Here is a 19,386-nt window from a genome sequence, read left to right as displayed (position 1 = left end):
GGAATCCTGTCTAATTATTAAAGGACTCGGAGGTTGGTCCCAATTGCTGCTCTTACAGAGAACAGAGTTTAGTTAGTTCCCAGCCCCCACACTACCCTTTAACTCTTCTGGGCTCCACAAGGCACGTACTTGGTGCTCATACGTACATATAAGCAGAACATATACAATGAGGCCTAAGGGGGAAAAGAATCCAACCAGGGGGCGAGGCCGGAAGTTCAGCTGGATCAAGTACGTGACCTCACACGGCGATCAAACGCTGCGATTAGAGTAGCGGCGACGCGCCGGGGATACTCGGTCTTCCGGTCACGTGGCCTATCATGGCCGCCTCCATGGCCCGTGGCGTGAGCGCCCGGGTCTTGTTACGGGCGGCCGGGGGATCTTGGGGACCCAGGGCCGGGCACGCGGCAGTAACATCTAGGACGTTCGGGTCTACAGGTACATAGAGCTGGGCTGGGCCGTGGCGGGCAGTGCGGCCGCAGCCGCTCACCCACTCGTGTGTTTACAGGCGAGCGGCGTGCTGGCGAGGACGAGGCGGACAGCCCGGAGCTGCCCCGGGATGTGTGAGTGCCCGCCGTGCCACGCCCTGCCCCGCCCTGCCACCTAGCCACAGGCCGGCCTCGGGCTCAGCACCTGCACCGTTTGTCCCCAGGGTCAACGTGGTGTTCGTGGACCGCTCTGGCAAGCGGATCCCGGTGAGGGGCAGAGTCGGGGACAATGTTCTTCATCTGGCCCAGCGTCACGGGGTGGACCTGGAAGGTAGGTCATATGAAACTAGGGAGACCTTGGCATTCTTTTTGTTTTTTTTGAGACAAGGTTTCATATAGCTCAGGCTGACCTCGAACTTAAGTATCTGTGGGTGACTTTGAACTTCTGACCCTTCTGCCTCCACCGCCCGAGAGCTGGTGTGCAGTACCACAATGCGATATTTTTGTTTAAGTGGGGTATGGGTGGGTCAGGGCTCACTCTGAATCAGGCGGTCCAGGAACTTTTAAGTATGTAATCCCGGTTAGCCTTCAACACATTACAGTGAACCTACTGCCTCCACTTCCTGAGTCCTGAGACCACAGGCATGTGCTATCATACTACTGTATAGATGGGGTGGGAAGGACTGAGTCCATGTTATTCAGGCTGTTCTGAAACCAGCTAGGTAACCAGACTAGGCTCAAACGCACTATAGTGATCCCCCTGCCTCCACCTCTTTAGTGCAAAAAAGATTAAGACAGTCTCTGTGACTTACCTCTAAAACCACTGGCTGATCTACTCCTCAGCGTTCTCAGTTCTGGGAATACAGGTTGTCTTTCTTGTTTCACCATCTTTGAGTTAAAGCCGAAGCAATAGTGGAACTGGAAAGGTCACCAGTGCTAAAGACTGCAGATGGCTTGTGAGAAGACCTGTGTTCTCTTCCTACCACCGACTCTATGCCAGGCAGTTCACAGCCTTCTGCCATGTACATTCCCTCACCTGGTCCCCATGGGCACTGCATTCTCATGCACAGTCCACACAGAAACATATATAAACACTGGAAATCTTTCCTTAAAATAATACTAAAATAAAATTGGGTTTTCGAGCAGCCCTTACCAAGCTTTTACTACAGGCTCCTGGAGTCTGTTCTTTTGAGCTTGTGGATTCGTGATGTTGACCCTTCCATTCTCTAGTCCACCACTGAGCACCTTTTGGGGAGAAGTATGGAGGCAGGATCTCTGTCTCCAGGGCTGGGTCACAGATGTGCAGCTGGACCCTCACTGCTCTTGCTCTCTTCAGGCATCAAAGCTCAGTCCCAGCCTAGGACCTCTGTGCTTGTTCTCTGTCAGAAGTGTTTCCCCAACAAATGCTTGGCTCTTTCTCATTCTGCAGACTTGACAGTGTGGCATCCTTTCACCCAGCTTAAGCCCGTGCCCGTCTGTCTGGGTATTTAGTGGCCTCAGAGCTTGGTCTGTGTTTGCTCTCTGACGTCTCTCCCACAGTGAGCCTCATTCATACCAGCTGTAACTCCCAAGCCTCTGTAAGCAGGTCTGAGGTCAGTGTGTGTTGAGTGCCTATCCCTTGGGACAGCTTCAGGAATAGAGGAGGCAGTAATTCCACCTTGCAGAGAAGGGAGCTGTGCACCATGTTGTGGTAAGCAGGGTGCAGAAGCAAGAGTAGTGTGTGTGGCAAAACCTGATTTCAGACATGAATCAGGTCATTAGTCATCTCATGTCGCTCCTGTGTGAGTTCTGCTGAGTGTTTTCCTTATTGGATTTATTTAGTGCGTGTGTGCCTCTGTAGAGATGAATGGACAACTTGAGGGAGTCGGTTCACTCCTTCCATGTTATTTTCCTAGGGATTGAACTCGGGCTACTGGGCTTGGCGGTAACTGCTTTACCCAATGAGTGCACTCCAGGCCAACCAGCGACTTGTAACAAGGCCCTGTTCAGATTCATACCCAGCCTGGATAATTTAGCAAGAGTCCCTATCTCAAAAATTATGACAAATTATGAAAAAAATTGCCCCTCCCCCCAAATGATGAGAGTCCCTGTGTGAATACTATCTACTGTGTGTACCAAAGTGACAGGTCCTCTGTCATATCAGAATGGCCATTTTGAGCCTACCAGGAACCATACGCCCAAGAATAAACACAGTTAGGTTTTCGTTGGCAGACCAGTTGGGAGGGACGGTGCTGAGTTAATGGGATAGGAGGCCTGAGGAATCTAGGTGGCAGAGGTGGCCAGGCATGGTGGTGCACACTTTTCATGCCAGCACTTGGGAGGAGAGGCTGGTAGATGTCTGTGAGTTTGAGGCCAGCCTGGTGTCTGTCTACATAGCAAATTCCAGGACAGCATACAGAGTGATTCTCTTTCTCAAAATAAACCCCAAACCACTAAAAATCACTAGAGAGGTTAGGGGGTGGATGAGTGTTTCTGTTCCCAAGTCTAGCAGACGCTGTGCAGAACAGAATTTGTAACAGTTCAGAAGCAAACCATCCATGTCTCTGGTGCCTCACCAACTCTGTGAACTCTGAGCCGGTTTCTCCGAGCCTTCTGTTTCTTTTGTTTGGTGGATTGCTGAGAGAATGAACGTATTTAATGCTTGGTAGAGAGCAGAGTACATCAACAGCCAGCCAAGATAAAAGGTGGCTATAGATTACCTGCACGAGCTCCGTGGCAGACAGGGCCCTCCCTTGGCCCCAGGCACTTCAGAAGCCGAGTGTCAGGAGACCTGCCTGAGCCTAAGACCACCCTGGGCAACATAGACCTCGTTTAAACAAAGAGAACAACTAAAACCCAGTGGCCCAGGCCTGTAGTCCTAGTAACTTGGGAAGCTGAACCAGGAGAGTGGAAAGTTCCTGGTAGGGCTGGCATGGTGGCTCATTGGTTAAAGGGTAGTTGCCACCAGGCCTGATGACCTGACTTCAGTCCTAGAACTGACACTCACAGAGAAACAACACTTCAAGTTGTCCTCCGACCTATCATGTGCACTGTGGTGTGCATATTCCCACCCAGATTCACACACACATAGATGTTTAAAAGCTCTCAAGGGCTGGCCATGGTGGCTCATGCTTTTAGTCCCAGCGCTTGCAGGCAGAGGCTGGCAGATCTCTTGAGTACAAAGCCATCCTGGTCTATGGATGCATTCTAGGACAGGACAGCCAGGAATTTGTAGTGAGACCCTGTCAAAAAGCAAAGCTGTAGATTTCTTTTTAGATTCAAACAGGCCTAGATAATTTACCAAGAGTTTCTGTCTCAAAAACTACAAATCTGGGGGGATGAGATGCCTCAGTGGATAAAGGCACTAATTCCTCCCAGGTCAAGGTGGACCGAGGGTGAGGCTCTACACGCTGCTCTTGGATGTCCACATGCACGCTGTGGCAATCGGGTCCACCCCCCATGCTTGCATACACATACCAAAGTGTTTAGAAAAGGGTTCTAAAGGGCTGAGGGAGTGACTTAGTGCCCAACACCTGTTTGTTCAAGTCTCTAGAAGCAATCCCTACACCCTTTTAAAGAGTTACAGGGTGAAGCCAGTGCTGGGGCATACCTTTGATCCCAGCACTCTAGAGGCAGAGGCAGGGGGATCTCTATGAGACGCCAGCATGGGCTACACAGTGAGTTCCAGGACAGCCAGGGCTACAAGATAAAGAAACCCTGTCTCAAAAATCCGGATGGATGGATGGATGGATGGATGGATGGATGGATGGATGGATGGATGGATGGATGGGTGGGTAAATGAATGGGTGGATAGATGAAAATTTAAAAAGTTACGTGGTGATAAATGCCACAAAACAAGTGGAGAGGAAACTCGGGCAAACAGTTGAGTTGAAGCCTTGAATGAATGCAGCTAAGCAAAGTAGAGAACGTTCTAGGCCATGGGTACAGGAGCGTAGAGGCTCTGAGGTGGAAATGAAGTTAATGTAGTGAGAGTCCATGTGGGACCAGGCATAATAGTTCACGGTTGTCATCCTACCATCGGGAGGTTGAGATAGAAGAATCAATTCAAGGTCATCCTTGACTCCATGGTGAATTTAAAACTAGTCTGGGCTACATCAGACTGTCCTAAATGAAAGCCTAGAGACAACTTAGAAACAGTTGGTTATGAGACAGATACTGCTATGGAGCTGAGGTGGAGGTTACTCCTCAGTAAGGCTCTGCTTTTCCCGTCCTGTCCCCAGGGGCCTGCGAAGCGTCCCTGGCCTGTTCCACCTGCCACGTGTATGTGAGTGAGGCCCACTTGGATCTCCTACCACCTCCTGAGGAGAGGTGAGTGAGCAGCTCCCAGCTAGACTGTGTCCAAGGCTCTTCTGTCCACCTCCAGCTCCCTCAGTTTGCCCTGTCCCTGACTCTGTCCTTTGTCCCAGGGAGGACGACATGTTGGACATGGCTCCACTGCTCCAGGAGAACTCGAGACTGGGCTGCCAGATTGTGCTAACCCCTGAGCTGGAAGGAGCTGAGTTTGCGCTACCCAAGATCACCAGAAACTTCTATGTGGATGGTCACATCCCCAAGCCCCATTGACATGAGGCCACTGGACCAACCAAAGTCATGGAACTGAAAAGAAAAGCCATGCTTCCTACCCCAGAGTACGGATTGCCCAGGAAAGAGAAGTTGGACCCACAGTGTGAGACCAGAGCTGCCACTGGGGGACAGCCGGTGTCTGAGCCCTGAGGGGGATGGGTCTGGGAGAATCGAACTATAAATTAAGGATGGACTCAAACCAGAGCTGCAATAAAAAGTCACACACACCTCCGACATGTTTTGTGTCCTTGTGGGGGGTGCCTGTCTGTTCTGCTCTGAGTGCCCGCACCCCTGTGACAGTGTCCGGGACACCCTTATTGCTGGGGATGCCCACGCATGGCCAGGCCCCGCCCCGGCTGCAGAGAAGGGATCCACAGCGCCCTTTGACCTTCAAGGCTATGCTGTGTGATAGAAGATAGCTAGCAAAGAGGGATATCCAGAGAGGGCTTCCTGATCATGAGCCACACAGCTGAGGTTCCTGGCAGCCATGGCAAAAAGTGCTCCCAGATGCAAACAGCGCCCCCACGTGACCTGCGCCGCCCGGCTCCGCCCAGGTGGCGCCCATCGTCATCACCCTCGCCTCTCTCTCATCCTCGGGTTTATCCCTGGGGGAGGGGGGCTGAGAGGGGCGGGGCAGAGAGATTCCACAGCTGGGCCCACAGTGGGCATGGAGGCGGCACAAGCTCGAGACCTGACGCGCCCGCAGGAACTTCTGGCGCCACCTTGTCTGGACACCGAGTCACTCCGGAAGAGTCGACCCCCCGCGCTGGAGCCTGGAGCCCTGAGATGCCTCACTCCCAATGGCAGGTGCGTGGTGCGAGACTCTTCCACCGCCCATCCCAGCTAATGCCTCACCAGGCTTGGAGGTGGAGGGGTCACGATCCCGGCTTCTGAGCCTACCCGATAGTTAGTTACGGGGACGGAACAAGTCTCAGCCCCGAAACACTGAAGGGGACAGGTGATTTCCATCCCACCCACCCTGCTGTGGCTGTATGGCCCAAGGAAGTGCCACTGAGGGATCATTCGTGGGGTGATGAGGGTAACCTACTGAAAAAACAACAGTTCATGGGGTGATTGGCTAATGGTTGCTACAGACAGCAGCCTAACTTAGGCAGATTGTGTAGGGTGGGACCCTGCTTTGTTCGTGGTGGGGTTTGGCTGCTGGAGAGCCGATAGCCAGCCACAGGGGAATCGGTGTCCGCTAACAATTATTTTGCAACTTTTAAACCTAATAACCCAAGAATGTGGCCCCAGGTGGAGCGTAGGGTTACCAAAGAAGAGGCACCAACGGAGTGGCGCTCCACACCCCTCCTTGCCTATCAAATCCAAGCCCCCAGGAAAGGGGTGGCCACGCCTTACCGCTTCTTATCCCCAGGTCTCTGTGGCCTGCATGCCAGGACTCGGTCAGCACGGCACTGCCTTTCCTCCAAGAGAAAGAAAAGGGGCTGCCGGGTTCCCCTTCGCCAGCCACCCAGGTCTTGGGGTCGTGCTGGGAGCTGATGGTCATAGGGATGTCAGACCACCTAAGTATGGCCAGGAATCCCAAGAGCACGCAGTGCCCTAACCTGGAAACTTCCAGTGCTACTTCTCCTGCCTCACTCCAGAGAAGACCACGGAAGCAGCTGAACCCTCGAATGGGCATTGAGAAGGTGGACCCCAGGTTCAAGGGGGTAACTCTGGAGTTCCAGATCCAGCCGGATTCTAGCCTCCAGATTGTACCCACCTACAGGTAGGGACTCTCAGCCATGATAATGTATGTCGATGTGTAACAACAGTACACTCAGACCAGGGCTGGTCGTAGACCCCTGTCATCCAAGCTACTTGGGAGACTGAGGAAGGAGATGGAAAGTTCAAAGCCAACCTAAACTCAAGGCCAACTTGTGCAATTAACAGAGTAAAATAGCTGGGAGACTGGTGTAAAGGGGCATGATGGGGAAAAGCATAGTCAAAGCTAGCCTGGCTAAATAGGTATTCCCTGTTAAACAAAAATCCACCTCAGGCCTGGAGAGATGGCTCAGTAACAAAGAGTGCTTACTTCTTGGGCTGGAGAGATGACTGAGTGGATAAGAGCACTGGCCGCTCTTCCAGATGACCAAGGTTTAATTCCCAGCATCCACATGGCAGCTCACGACTGTTACTCCAGTTCCGTGTCTTCTGACACCCTCCACACACACACACACACACACACACACACACACACATGCAGGCACAACCCAATGGACATGAAAAATAAAGACAAATCATAAAAAAAAAAAAAAAAAAAAAAAAAAACCACTTCTCTCACAGTTAGGGGAGCTTGGTTCTGTTCCTAGTACCCCCCTGCAGCTCCTGTCCTACTGGGCCCTGCCTCCCCGCGTTCCGGCACACATTCAGTCCACATAAACTCATGCAAGCAGGCAAACATAACACAAATAAATACAAATAATTTCTAAAATAACCTTTAGTCCCAGCACTCGGGAGGCAGGCACAGGCAGATCTCTAAATCTGAGGCCATCAAAACCAAGATGATGATGATGATGATGATGATGATGATGGTGATGGTGGTGGTGGTGATGGTGATGGTGGTGATGATAATCTTTACAAACAAAAGCCTACCCCCAAGTCCAAAAGCTTGTAATCCCAACACCCAGGACAATAAAGTTGGAGGAACCTGAGTTTGAAGCTGGCTACCCTGGGCTGAAGATCTGTCTCAGAAATACATATCTATAGGCAAGTGAGGTGGCTCAGTGGGTAAAGGTGCTTGCGGCTAAGCCCGATGTCCTGAGTTCCATCCGTTGGACCAAGGTGGGGGAAGGAGAGAAGTGACTCCCAAAATTTGTCTTCTGCCCTCCACTCACATATACATTGACACACACTGTGGTGCACAGATATTCACATAGATGTTATGAGGACTTTGAAAGTGCTTTTGTTTGTGTTTGCTCAGAGCACATCCTCATGAAAACATTTTATATTTTATTTTTTTATTTATTTAAACTTTTTGGAGAAAGGTTTTTCTCTGTGTGGCCCTGGCTGTCCTGGAACTCACTCCGTAGACCAGCCTGGCCTTGAACTCAGAGATTCACCTGCTTCTGCCTCCCAAGTGCTGGGATGAGAGGCATGCACCATCATCACCCAGCCAAATATTTTATTTATTTATTTATTATATTTATTTATTTAGGGAGCATATATGTGCGCACATATAGGTGTGTGGACAACAACTTAGCGTTCTCTCCTTCAGTCACGTGGGTTCCAAAGGTCAAACTGACGTGATCAGACACAGGAGGCTAGGCAGTAAATACCTCACCCACTGAGCCACCACAAAGGCCCTGGTTGCGATTCCTGTAATGTTACTGTTTTTTTTCAAACAGGAGTTCATGTAGCCCGGGTTGGCCTTGAACTTCTAATGGTGCTGCTGCCACCTCCCTACCTCCCTCGTGCTGTGGTACCTGTGTGTGCCACCACATCCTTTTTGTTCTTTAACTCTTTGAGACAAGGTCTCATGTAGACTAGGCTAGAATTTCTCCGTACTGTATCCTCCGCCTCTTGAGACTGGAATTGCAGGAGTGTAATATACCAGACTAAATACGATGTTAATTATTCCGTGGCTATTCGTAGGGTATGAAGTCAGGACTTTAAGGTATCAGATACCTCGTGAGGGGTGCCTGTCAGCCTTGATGATGAATTTGGGCTGTGCCCCTGTGGGGAGAACTCTTGCATAGCATTCATTCCCGAAGCTCCTGGGTTCTAGTCCCAGCTCTGCATAAGTCAACCTGCAGTGGCACAAGGAGCATGGCTGTAGTCAGCGTTTTCCAGGTGGGACCAGACGGGACAGAGACTCTGGGCCAGTAGGGAGTGCAAGCCAGGCTGGGCTCCATGAGGTCCTGCTGTTTCCAGCCAGGAATGATGCCACACACCTGCAATCCCAGCATAGCATTCCAGGCCAGCCTGGGCTATAGAGACCCTGTCTCAATAGCAAGGAAAACAAGAAACAGTGCAGGCCTGTGGTCTCAACCACACTAGAGGCTAAGGAAAACCTCGTCTCAAAATAAAAAGTAAAAAAAGAATTTAATGATTTTTATTTTTCCTGTGACAGTGTTGCTTTACTTTTAAATTTATTCTCGTGATTTAATGTATCTATAAATAAGTGTATAGAATTTTTTTTTATTTAAAAAATGTAGAGAGAGGGCTGGAACCAGCTCAGTGGTGACATTTGCTGGGGCACATGAGGACCTGGGAAGTATTGTTTTAAGGCCTACCTTACAGATCCCCAACACTACGTCTTGTCCTTTTTGCAGCTTGCCTGGCAGAAGTTGTTCACAGAAGCTCCCCACAAGCCCTTCCAAGGCCCTTGCCAGCCCAGGGAGCACCGAGGCCCTTGGTGAGGCTCCCACTTTCACATCCTCTCCATGTCTCTCCTTCAGCCCAGTTCCTCATTTAGACCGGCTCAAAGGAGCCCCCCTCCAGGACTGAGTCAGCCCACCCCCAGCTTCCTCCTCACTGGTGCCACCTGACTCACCATCTGTCTCAGTTCCTAGCTCTCCCCCTGCCTTCTATCTGACAACACCCAGACTACTAAAGCCTTAACAGAACCTCTACCGCTACCAAATTCTCAGCCCTCCGTGGGCCTCTGGAATTGACTTCTGGCCTTTGACCCTGTGCCTTTTGACTTCTGACCCTCCAGGGCCCAGACGGTGTGCTTCTTGTAGGACCCAGAGGACTCCACTCTGGAGAGATGCTGAAGATGGGACCCCCCTCTGCAATGCCTGTGGCATCAGGTCCTCAATCTGGAGGTGTTGGGGGTGGGGCAGTCAATCTGGGCTCAGCTGGTGGGAGAACTAGGGAAAGAAAAACAGCCACCTTTTAAGGAAAATAGTTTCCTCCTGGTGGTTTCTAGTTCCCCTCTGCATCCTAAATGGTGGTTTCTCATGCCCTACTCCCTCACTCCCACCTCCAGGTACAAGAAATATGGCACCCGTTGTTCCAGTTGCTGGCTGGTCCCAAGGAAAAGCATCCAGCCCAGAAGGCTGTGTGGCAGGTGTGGGGTGTCCCAGGACCCCCACCTAGGCCCAACTCAGGAACTGTAAGCCCTTCTTTATCTGGCCAAGTCAGTTTGTCTCAGTTTCTCTAGGGGGAACAACGGGTAGAGAGAGCACTTTGGAAGTTGGCAGGGATCCCAGTGGGAGAGTCAGGCCTCAGGCCCAGAGTCCCACCTGTGGGGTCACCCACCTGCTGGCTCCCCCTTCTCCACTTAGTCCTGGATGAACCCCAAATAAAAGGAAATCGTTTCAGAAATGATTACTTTTAACTGTTTTACTATAGAGCTTCTTTCACGTGTATTTGTGTGTGTGTGTGTGTGTGTGTGTGTGCGCGCGCGCGTGCTTTATGCATGCGTGTGTCCTAGTGTAGTTTCAGAAGACAGAGGACAGCTTTCAGGTTGGTTCTTACTGTCCAGAGCCATGTGGGTTCCAGGAATTGGGGTGATCAGATTTGGCCACTGGCAGAGCTTTACAACCCACCTAGGCAGTGTTCATTATGGCAGTAACACTGTGCTAGAGGCCGGGCTACTCAGCTCTGGATCCCACCCTGTGTATCTCTGCATACTTCCCCCAGCTTGGGAGCATAATGGGTGTTTCCACTTTTGGGTGGTAAAAACACGAACTATATACAGTCGGTATATACTGTAGCACAGAATAAGTGACTTTTTAAATTTTTTTTAAAAAAAATTTTCTCTTAACCATTTTTTTTCTTTTTCTTTTTCTTTTTTCCGGAGCTGGGGACCGAACCCAGGGCCTTGCATTTGCTACGCAAGCGCTCTACCACTGAGCTAAATCCCCAACCCTCTTAACCATTTTTTAATTGGATATTTTATTTATTTACCTTTCAAATGTTATCCCCTTTCCCAGTTTCCCCTCTGCAAACCCCCATCCCATCCCCTCTCCCCCTGCTTCTATGAGGGCGCTCCCACCCACCCTCTCCCACCTCACTGCCCTGGCATTCCTCTACACTGGGACATTAAGCCTTCACAGGACCAAGAGCCTCCCCTCCCATTGATGCCCGATAAGGCCCCTCCAGCTCCTTCAGTCCTTTCCCTAACTCCTCCATTGGGGTCCCTGTGATCAGTCCAATGGTTGCCTGTGAGCCTCTGCATGTGTATTGGTCTGGTCCTGTTCTGGCAGAGCCTCTCAGGAGACAGCTATATCAGGCTCCTGTCAGCAAGCACTTCTTGTCATCAGCAATAGAGTCTGGGTTAGAATGAGTGACATTTTAAAGGGGCACAGGGTGGCTGGGGAGAGATGGCTCTCTAGGGAGCACTGGCTGCTCTTCCAGCAGCTCTGCGATTGGTAGCTCTCATTTCCATGACAGCTCACAACTCTCACCCCAGTTCTAGAGGTCAGGGGCCGTCCTCTGGGTTCTCAGGACATCAGCACACACGCAGTGCACACATATTCATACATGCAGAGTACCCAGATACATACACATACAAAAAGGCTTAAGTTTAAAAAACCTTTTTTAAAAATGAGCCAGCAAGGGGCTGGGGATTTAGCTCAGTGGTAGAGCGCTTACCTAGGAAGCGCAAGGCCCTGGGTTTGGTCCCCAGCTCCGAAAAAAGGAACCCCCAAAAAAAAAAATGAGCCAGCAAGATGACTCAAGTAGGGCTGGAGAGATGCTCAGCGGTTCAGAGCACTGATTGTTCTTCCAGAGGTCCTGAGTTCAATTCCCAGCAACCACATGGTGGCTCACAACCATCTGGGATCCAATGTCCTCTTCTGGTGTGTCTAACAGATAAAGTGTGCTCATATACATAAATTAAATTAAAAAAAAATGACTCAGCTTGTAAAGGCATTTATCATACAAGCCAGACAAATCTCGCCACCAGGGGGTTGGGGATTTAGCTCAGTGGTAGAGCGCTTGCCTAGGAAGCGCAAGGCCCTGGGTTCAGTCCCCAGCTCCGAAAAAAAAGAACCAAAAAAAAAAAAAAAAAAAAAATCTTGCCGCCAGGTGAGTAGTCATGGAACCCACATATACATTGTATTTGCATGAGGCACTGACATCCAAGCCACCCGCAGCCACAGAGCTGGGAAAGTGAAGGTCAAAGGACTGCAAACCAGAGATTGGCCTCAATACTTTGCTTTGCTTTGCTTTTCTAAGACAGGGCTTTGTGTGGCCCAGACTGGCTTTGAATTTACTATATAAGTCAGGTTGACCTTAAGTCCTGATCCTCCTGCCTCAACCTCCCCAGTGCTAAAATTGTAGCTATGCACCCCCACTCCTAGCTACTTTGATATTTTAATTGTGTGTGTGTGTGTGTGTGTGTGTGTGTGTGTGTGTGTGTGTGTGTGTGTGTGTGTGTGTGTAAGTGCAGACCACAGCATGCCTGTGTAGGTCAGAAGGAGGACACAGTGGGATGAATCAGCTGTCGCCCTCCACCGTGTGCTCCTAGGTTAGGCCATTAGGTAGGGCCTTTATGCCCTGAATCATCTTGCTCGCCCTCCACCTTATTTTTTGAGACAGATCTTCTCCCTGAACACAGAGCTTTCCACTTTAACCTTGACCATTCAGGAAGCAAAAGGATCTGCCTGTCTGGCCTTCCCTGGGCCGAGGTTACAGACAAGTAGCCTCCCATGCCCATCTTTTTAGATTTATTTTTTGTTTATTTAAATGTTTTTTTATTAATTTTTATGTGAGTACACCGTAGCTGTCTTCATGCACACCAGAAGAGGGCACCAGATCCCATTACAGATGGTTGTGAGCCACCATGTGGTTGTTGGGATTTGAACTCAGGACCTCTGGAAGAGCAGTCAGTGTTCTTAACCGCTGAGCCATCTCTCCAGCCCCCATCTTTTTAGTTTTCAAGTGAGATTCTTTTTCGCCCCCTCCGAGCTGAGAACTGAACCCAGGAACTTGTGTTTGCTAGGCAAGTGCTCTACCACTGAACTAAATCTCCCACCCCACCCCATTTTTTAAAAGATTTATTTATTTATTTATTCACTTATTTATTTAATGTATGTGAGTACACTGTAGCTGTCTTGAGACACAAAGAAGAGGGCATCAGATCCCCATTACAGATGATTGTGAGTCACCATGTGTTGCTGGGAATTGAACTCAGGACCTAACCACTGAGTCATCTCTCCCCCTCTCAAGTCAGATTCTTAAACTAGGGATGTTGGCATGGACTCAAGTCCCCCAGCAGAAAGAACAGACTCCCACATTGTGCGCTGACCTCCACATGTCACAGTTCCCCCTACACACACACACACACACACACACAAACACACACACACACACACACACACCACACCACACACACACACACACACACTCTCACACTCAGGAGAAGAAGTCATTGAAGAAGATCCCCCAACACTGGCATCCAGCTCCCATACAGGTATGCAATATGAAGACAGGGCAGGTGACACACCGTTAGTCCTAGTGCTCAGGAGGCAGAGGCAGGTGGATCTCTGTGAATTCTAGGCTAGCCTGGTCTACACAGTAAGATCCAGACCAAGCAGTGCTGTGTCAAAACTAAAGTGAACACAAGCCTGCAGAGAAGAAGATGGCCCTGGGGTGCACAGGCCACTGGTGTCTGGTGGTGCACACATGCAATCCCAGCACTGGGGAGGCTGAGGCAGGTTTAAGTTCAGGAGTTGGTTTGAGACAAACTTGGTCAACACAGCAAGATTATGTTAAGAGTGGAAAGCAAGAAACAGAAGAAGGAAGAGTTAGAAAATGGAGGGGAGCTGGAGAGATGGCTCAGCGGTTAAGAGCACTGGCTACTCTTCCAGAGGTCCTGAGTTCAAATCCTAGCAACCACATGGTGGCTCACAACCGTCTGTAATGGAATCTGACTCCAGGACTTTTCAGATGTCCTATGTAGACAATGCCCCTGAAATCTCAGCCAACTCGAGCAAGAGTCTCAGCAGAGGACCTTCAGAAATTTCAGAAGTTGACCTTCAGTCCTAGTGCCAAGCTGCTATCTCTGGAGGGGTAGGTCTTAAGCCTAGGCCAGCAGGGGAAGGATCCTGCAGGGGATTAAAGGGATTTCCCCAGGCAGAAAGAGGTCCAGACAATGTTGTCAGTGCAGAGAGAGCTGAGGGCAAAATTGAAACTTACTGGCTTGAAAGGAAACTTAGAAGCCCTTGGTCCTCAGGGATGTCTTAGTGAGGGTTTATTGCTCTGAAGAGACAACTCCTCTTCAAACTGCCACATTGAACTCCCTGGCTCCCACAGGTCAGTAACCATATCATAATGCAGAAATGTATTCAGTCCAACTTCAAAGGTTGCCATCCTTTTACCAGTTTCAACCCAAAGTCTCAGGCTGGAGAAGATGGCTCAGTGGTTAGGAGCTCTGACTTCTCTTCCAGAGGTCCTGAGTTCAAATCCCAGCAACCACATGGCTCATAGCCATCTATAATAGGATCCGATGTCCTCTTCTGGAGTGTCTGAAGACAACTCATATATATAAAAGAAATACAAATTCTTTTTAAGATTTATTTATTCATTATATATAAGCACAGTGTCACTGTCTTCAGACACACCAGAAGAGGGCATCGGATCCCATTACAGATGGTTGTGAGCCACCATGTGGTTGCTGGGATTTGAACTCAGGACCTCTGGAAGAGCAATCAGTGCTCTTAACCGCTGAGCCATCTCTCCAGCCCAGAAATACAAATTCTTAAAAAAATAAAAGTCCAAAGTCTTATCTGAGATTCCTGACCATCTCAACAGTAATCTATAAAACCAAAAAGGTAGTTCCCACACTTCCAACCAGACATCCATTACCACTCCAAAGGGTAGAAAGGGACTGCAGTGAGGAAACACAGGACCGAAGCAAGACCAAACACCAGCTGGGCAAACTCCTAATTCTGCGTCTCCATGTCTGACCTCAAAGGGTTCTTCAGATCACCCTGACTGCAGTCAGCTCTGTTGAGAGCACGCTGCTCTCTCTAGGGCTGGTTCTGCTCCCCTAGCTCTCCTTTTCTCCTCAAACTGTACATTTTGTATTTTTCTTTGCTTAGATTACTCCATTACTGGATCTGCACAAAACTGACCGTGAACACCCACACCGCACACTCAACACCAGGCTGTTTTGAGACAGCCTCTACCTACTCACCCCATATTTCTTCAAATTAGCCTCAGGCAGACTCTTTGGGCAAGGGCAAAAAGCGGCCACATTCTTCAACAAAGTATCACAAGAATGGTCTCTAAGCCACTATTCTCCTCTGAAACTTCTTGAGCAAAACCTCCCACAGTTCAAATCCCCCTCACCACCACTGTCTTCAATGATCCCATTGGGATGGTTCATTAAACCCTGCTTTTCTGGTCCAAAGACCCAAAGTCTTCCATATTCCTCCAAACAAAAACAAGCCCCAGCCTATCACAGCAACGCTCCACTCCTGATACCAGCGTTTGCCTTCATGAGGGTTTTATTTCTGTGATGAGACACCATGACCACAGCAATGCTTAAAGCAAAATAATTGGGGATGGCTTAGAGGTTCAGAGGTTTAGTCCATTATGTCATGAAGCATGGTAGTGCACAGGCAGAAATGATACCAGAGAAGGAGCCAAGAGTTCTGCATCCAGATTGACGGGCAGCAAGAAAAGGGAAACACTGGCTGTACTAGTCAGGGTTCACTAGGATCATAGAAGTTATAGAATGCGTGTGTGTGCCTGTGTGTAAAGGAAATCTGTTGGAATTACTTACAGGCTGCAATTCAGCTACTTCAACAATAGTTAACTGAGAACTGAAATCCCAAAACTCCAGTCCTGCTCAGCCCCACGAGGCTGTCTCAGCTCGTCCTCTGTAGATGCTGGAAGTAGGCTCTGATGCCAGTGAGGGAATGGATGTGCTAGCAAGGCCAGGGAAGCCAGCAAGGAGCAAACGCTTCCTTCTCCCATGTCCTTCCAGCAAAAGTGACCCATATTAAAGTCTGTCTTCCCACCTCAAAGGTCAGGACTACAAGTGAACTCACTTCAAACCAAGCAGAAAATCTCTCACAACTATGCCCTCCATTTCTGCATTGGGGTTCATTCCAGACACAGTCAAATCGACAACCAGGAGTAGCCATCACACTGGGCCAGACTTGAGCATTGGAAACCTCAAAGCCTCCCTCCAGTGACACACTTACTCCAGCAAAGCCACACCTCCTAATAGTCCTACTCGTTGGTGACCCAGCATTCAAACACGTGAGTCTACAGGGTTATTCCTATTCAAACCACCACAAGGGAGATCAAGGTTAAGCTAGAGGCATGCCATTCAAAAGCCTCTTCAAGCTGGGTGTGGTGACTTGACTTGTGCCTTTAGTCCCAGCATTCCGAGGAGGCAGAGGCAGGTGGATTTCTATGCATCTAAGGTCAGCCTGGTCTACAAAGTGAGTTCCAGGACAGCCAGGACTACACAGAGAAACTCTGTCTTGAAAAAACAAAAACTAAATAAACAAAACAAACAAACCCTTTGCCTTCCACACATGTTCATGTGTGCACAAACACACACACACACACACACACAGAGAGAGAGAGAGAGAGAGAGAGAGAGAGAGAGAGAGAGAGAGAAGTGATAAAAATTGCATTTAAAGGATTGAAAGAGCTGAAGGAGCTTGCAACCCCGTAAGAACAACAACCAGAGCTTCCAGGGACTAAACCACCACCCAAGGACTATACATGGACAGATCCATGGTTCCAGCTGCATAGGTAGCAGAGGATGGCCTTGTTGATGGGAGGAGAAGCCCTTGGTCCTGCCAAGGCTGGACCTCCCAGTGTAGGGGAATGTCAGGGTGGGGAGGTGGGGAAGGGGGTGGCTGAAGACCCTCACAGAAGAAGAGGAGGGGAATGGGACAGGAGGTTTATGGACAGGAAACCAGGAAAAGGAATAACATTTGAAATGTAAATAAAAAATAGCCAATAAAAAAAAAGAAAAATTGCATTTAAACTTTGGGGTTGGAGAGATGGCTCAGCAGTTAAAGAACACTTACTGTGGTGTTCAGTTCCAATACCACGTCCAGTGGCTCACAACTGCTTGTAACTCCAGCTCCAGGCCCTCTCTGGCCTCCACAGAAACCCATGTTCTCTGGCTGGTATTATGTCAACTTGACACAAGCTACAGTTATCTGAAAAGGAGAAGCTCTACTGAGAAACGCCTCTTTAACATCCAGCTGTAAAGCATTTTCTTAATTAGTGATTGATGGGGGAGGGCCAGGCCCATTGTGGACCGGGCCATTCCTGGGCTGGTGGTTCTTTGTTCTATAAGAAGAAATGCTGAGTAAGCCAATAAGCAGCACCCCTCCATGGCCTCTGCCTCAGCTCCTGCCTCCAGGTTCTAAGCCTGTCTGAGTTCCTCTCCTGACTTCCTTCGGTGATGGACTACGATTGGAAGTGTAAGCTAAATAAACCCTTTCCTCTCCAACCTTTTTCATCATAGCAACAGTAACCATGACTAAGACATACCCACATGTTTGTGCCATATATGTTCGTAGACATATACATATAAACAAAAATAAAATCTTGAAACAAAAAAAAATATTCTAATTCAGTTGAAATGCTTCGCTTTAAGACCAGAGTTCTGGGTAGCCTGCACTCAAGGGTGCCTCGGGCGAGTATGGCTCTAGGTTCAGCCACACAAATACTTAGAAGCCGCTATAGCTCTGGTCCAAGGGATGAGAGTGCTGCTCACACCAGTGTCAGAGTTTGGTGTGGTCCAGTGGATGCTGGTTAGACAGCATGCACACACAAGGACCACAGCATCACAGAGCTTTTCCCAGAGTCAAAGGGAAGTGCAGTGTGAACCAGGGCAGTGTGAGGCAAAGACAGACTCCATGTGAGGAGTCTCTGAAGGGGCCCTGTGGGAAGCTGGGCAGGGAAGGGAAGGCTGCAGTCCAGCCCCTCAGGATGATGGTCAATGCCAAGAGCATGGAGTGCATGTCTGCCAAGAAGAGCTGCAGGCACCAGTGCAGATCACGACGGCCGTGAACTGTAAGATTCCCTGACTCTGCCTCCCAAATGCTGGGGTTTGAGGTATGCACCAACTTACTCATATCCTTCTCCCCCTCCTCCTTCCCCTCCTCCCCTCCTCTTCCTCTCCCTTCTTCTTCTCCACCCTCCCCTTCCTCCTTCCCCCTCCTCCTTCCCCCCTCCTCCTCCTCTTTTTCTTTTCTTTTCTTTTTTTTCGGAGCTGGGGGCCGAACCCAGGGCCTTGTGCTTGCTAGGCAAGCACTCTACCACTGACCTAAATCCCCAACCCTGCCTTTATTTTTTGAGACAAAATTTCTCATTGAACTTGGAACTCAATGTCTGGGGAGGCTGCCTGGCCAATGACCTTCAGAATCCTTCTGTCTCTGCCTCCCCAGCGCTGAGGTTACAGGCAGATACATCCATACCTGGCTTTTCTGTGTTGTTAGTAGATCCTTCCTTCCATTCTTCCTTTGAGAGGCGCATTGCCTAGCCCAACAGGCTGGAGAGTGTCCTTTCCAGGAGCCTCGGCTGGTCTAAACCTCTTCCAGGCAGCTGCTCTGGGTCTCAGATCCTTCTTTGCCTGTGGCTCTGCGTTGAGGAGCTTGCAAACCTGGTCAGTTTTAGGAACTCCATGAAGCTAGTTTTACTTTGTTTACTTTCCTTTTAAAGAAGCACAGGATGGAATGTTTCCACCTTGGAGGAAACTGTTGGGCAGTTCTCTACCCCTTTCTCTTACATTCTTTCTGCCCCTCCTTCGGCAATGATCACAGAGCCTTCCTGGGGGTGACTATAGATGCCCACGTTTGGCTAAGAAATAGGCCACCTTGCCAAAGCAGCAGCCCCTTGGTCACAGGAGCCCACCAGGTGTTGTGACTTGAGGCTGGTGACCAGTGGGTGTAAAGACACACGCTTAGAAGGCAGTTTGTCGGGCACATCACACCCATCCAGTAGAACCATACAACCTGCTCTTCCATGGGGACCTATGACCTCCCAAGTCACAAGGTTTTATCCTGGCTTAGAGTACTAAATTCAAACTCCCTCTTGTGGAGTGGGTTTTAAGTCCAATTGGAAAGCTGTTGGTCTCACCCAGGACAGCTGAGCCACTAATGAACAGGCAGGCACATCCTGCCTGGCATGTTGGTGTTTTAGCACACAGGATCCATAGACAAGCATGAATGGTACAGACAATTCTCCGCTAGCAGCCTATGTGGGCCCCTCTGACAGTACAAAAGCCAGGCATCGGCGAGGCAGTTTCCAGTTCAATCCCAGCTTAATTTCTCTACGAGGCATGTATATGCGGTGTCTGCACCATAGGCTCTACTGTCTAGTTCTACCATACAACCAACAGCAGAAGTTCATGAGGCCTTAGGGACTTCCCTGGCCAACAATACACAGGTACAAAGTGTAGGGTAAAGATGTGAACTCACGTCTGAGTTTCAAAACCCGCCAAACCCCACCAATCCCTGTGCTCAAA

General features: G+C 49.6%; 2 protein-coding genes across 3 annotated transcripts; both read left to right on the top strand.

Moving 5' to 3' along the window:
* Nucleotides 1-77: 77 nt before the first annotated feature.
* Fdx2 (ferredoxin 2) lies at nt 78-5,217 on the top strand. Of its 2 annotated transcripts, XR_010053956.1 has the most exons (6): nt 78-435; nt 506-560; nt 650-756; nt 1,855-2,017; nt 4,646-4,733; nt 4,832-4,881. XR_010053956.1 is itself a non-coding variant. In NM_001108002.1 (5 exons), exons 1-5 carry the CDS (start codon nt 318-320, stop codon nt 4,986-4,988), a joined length of 525 nt encoding a protein of 174 aa, NP_001101472.1. In that variant the 5' UTR covers nt 301-317; the 3' UTR covers nt 4,989-5,217. The 2 variants fall into 2 exon arrangements, 1 of the variants encoding a protein (NP_001101472.1); NM_001108002.1 differs by lacking the exon at nt 1,855-2,017 and having other exon boundaries at nt 301-435; nt 4,832-5,217.
* A 137-nt stretch (nt 5,218-5,354) lies between these two features.
* Zglp1 (zinc finger, GATA-like protein 1) lies at nt 5,355-10,262 on the top strand. The gene is made up of 5 exons (XM_006242677.5): nt 5,355-5,795; nt 6,364-6,717; nt 9,263-9,345; nt 9,649-9,742; nt 9,922-10,262. The coding sequence occupies exons 1-5, from the start codon at nt 5,476-5,478 to the stop codon at nt 10,049-10,051; spliced, it is 981 nt and encodes a 326-aa protein (XP_006242739.1). The 5' UTR covers nt 5,355-5,475; the 3' UTR covers nt 10,052-10,262.
* Nucleotides 10,263-19,386: the final 9,124 nt, after the last annotated feature.

This window comes from Rattus norvegicus, chromosome 8, assembly GCF_036323735.1.
Source record: "Rattus norvegicus strain BN/NHsdMcwi chromosome 8, GRCr8, whole genome shotgun sequence".
Classification (NCBI taxonomy): domain Eukaryota; kingdom Metazoa; phylum Chordata; class Mammalia; order Rodentia; family Muridae; genus Rattus; species Rattus norvegicus.
This window is presented reverse-complemented; position numbering and strand designations above follow the sequence as displayed.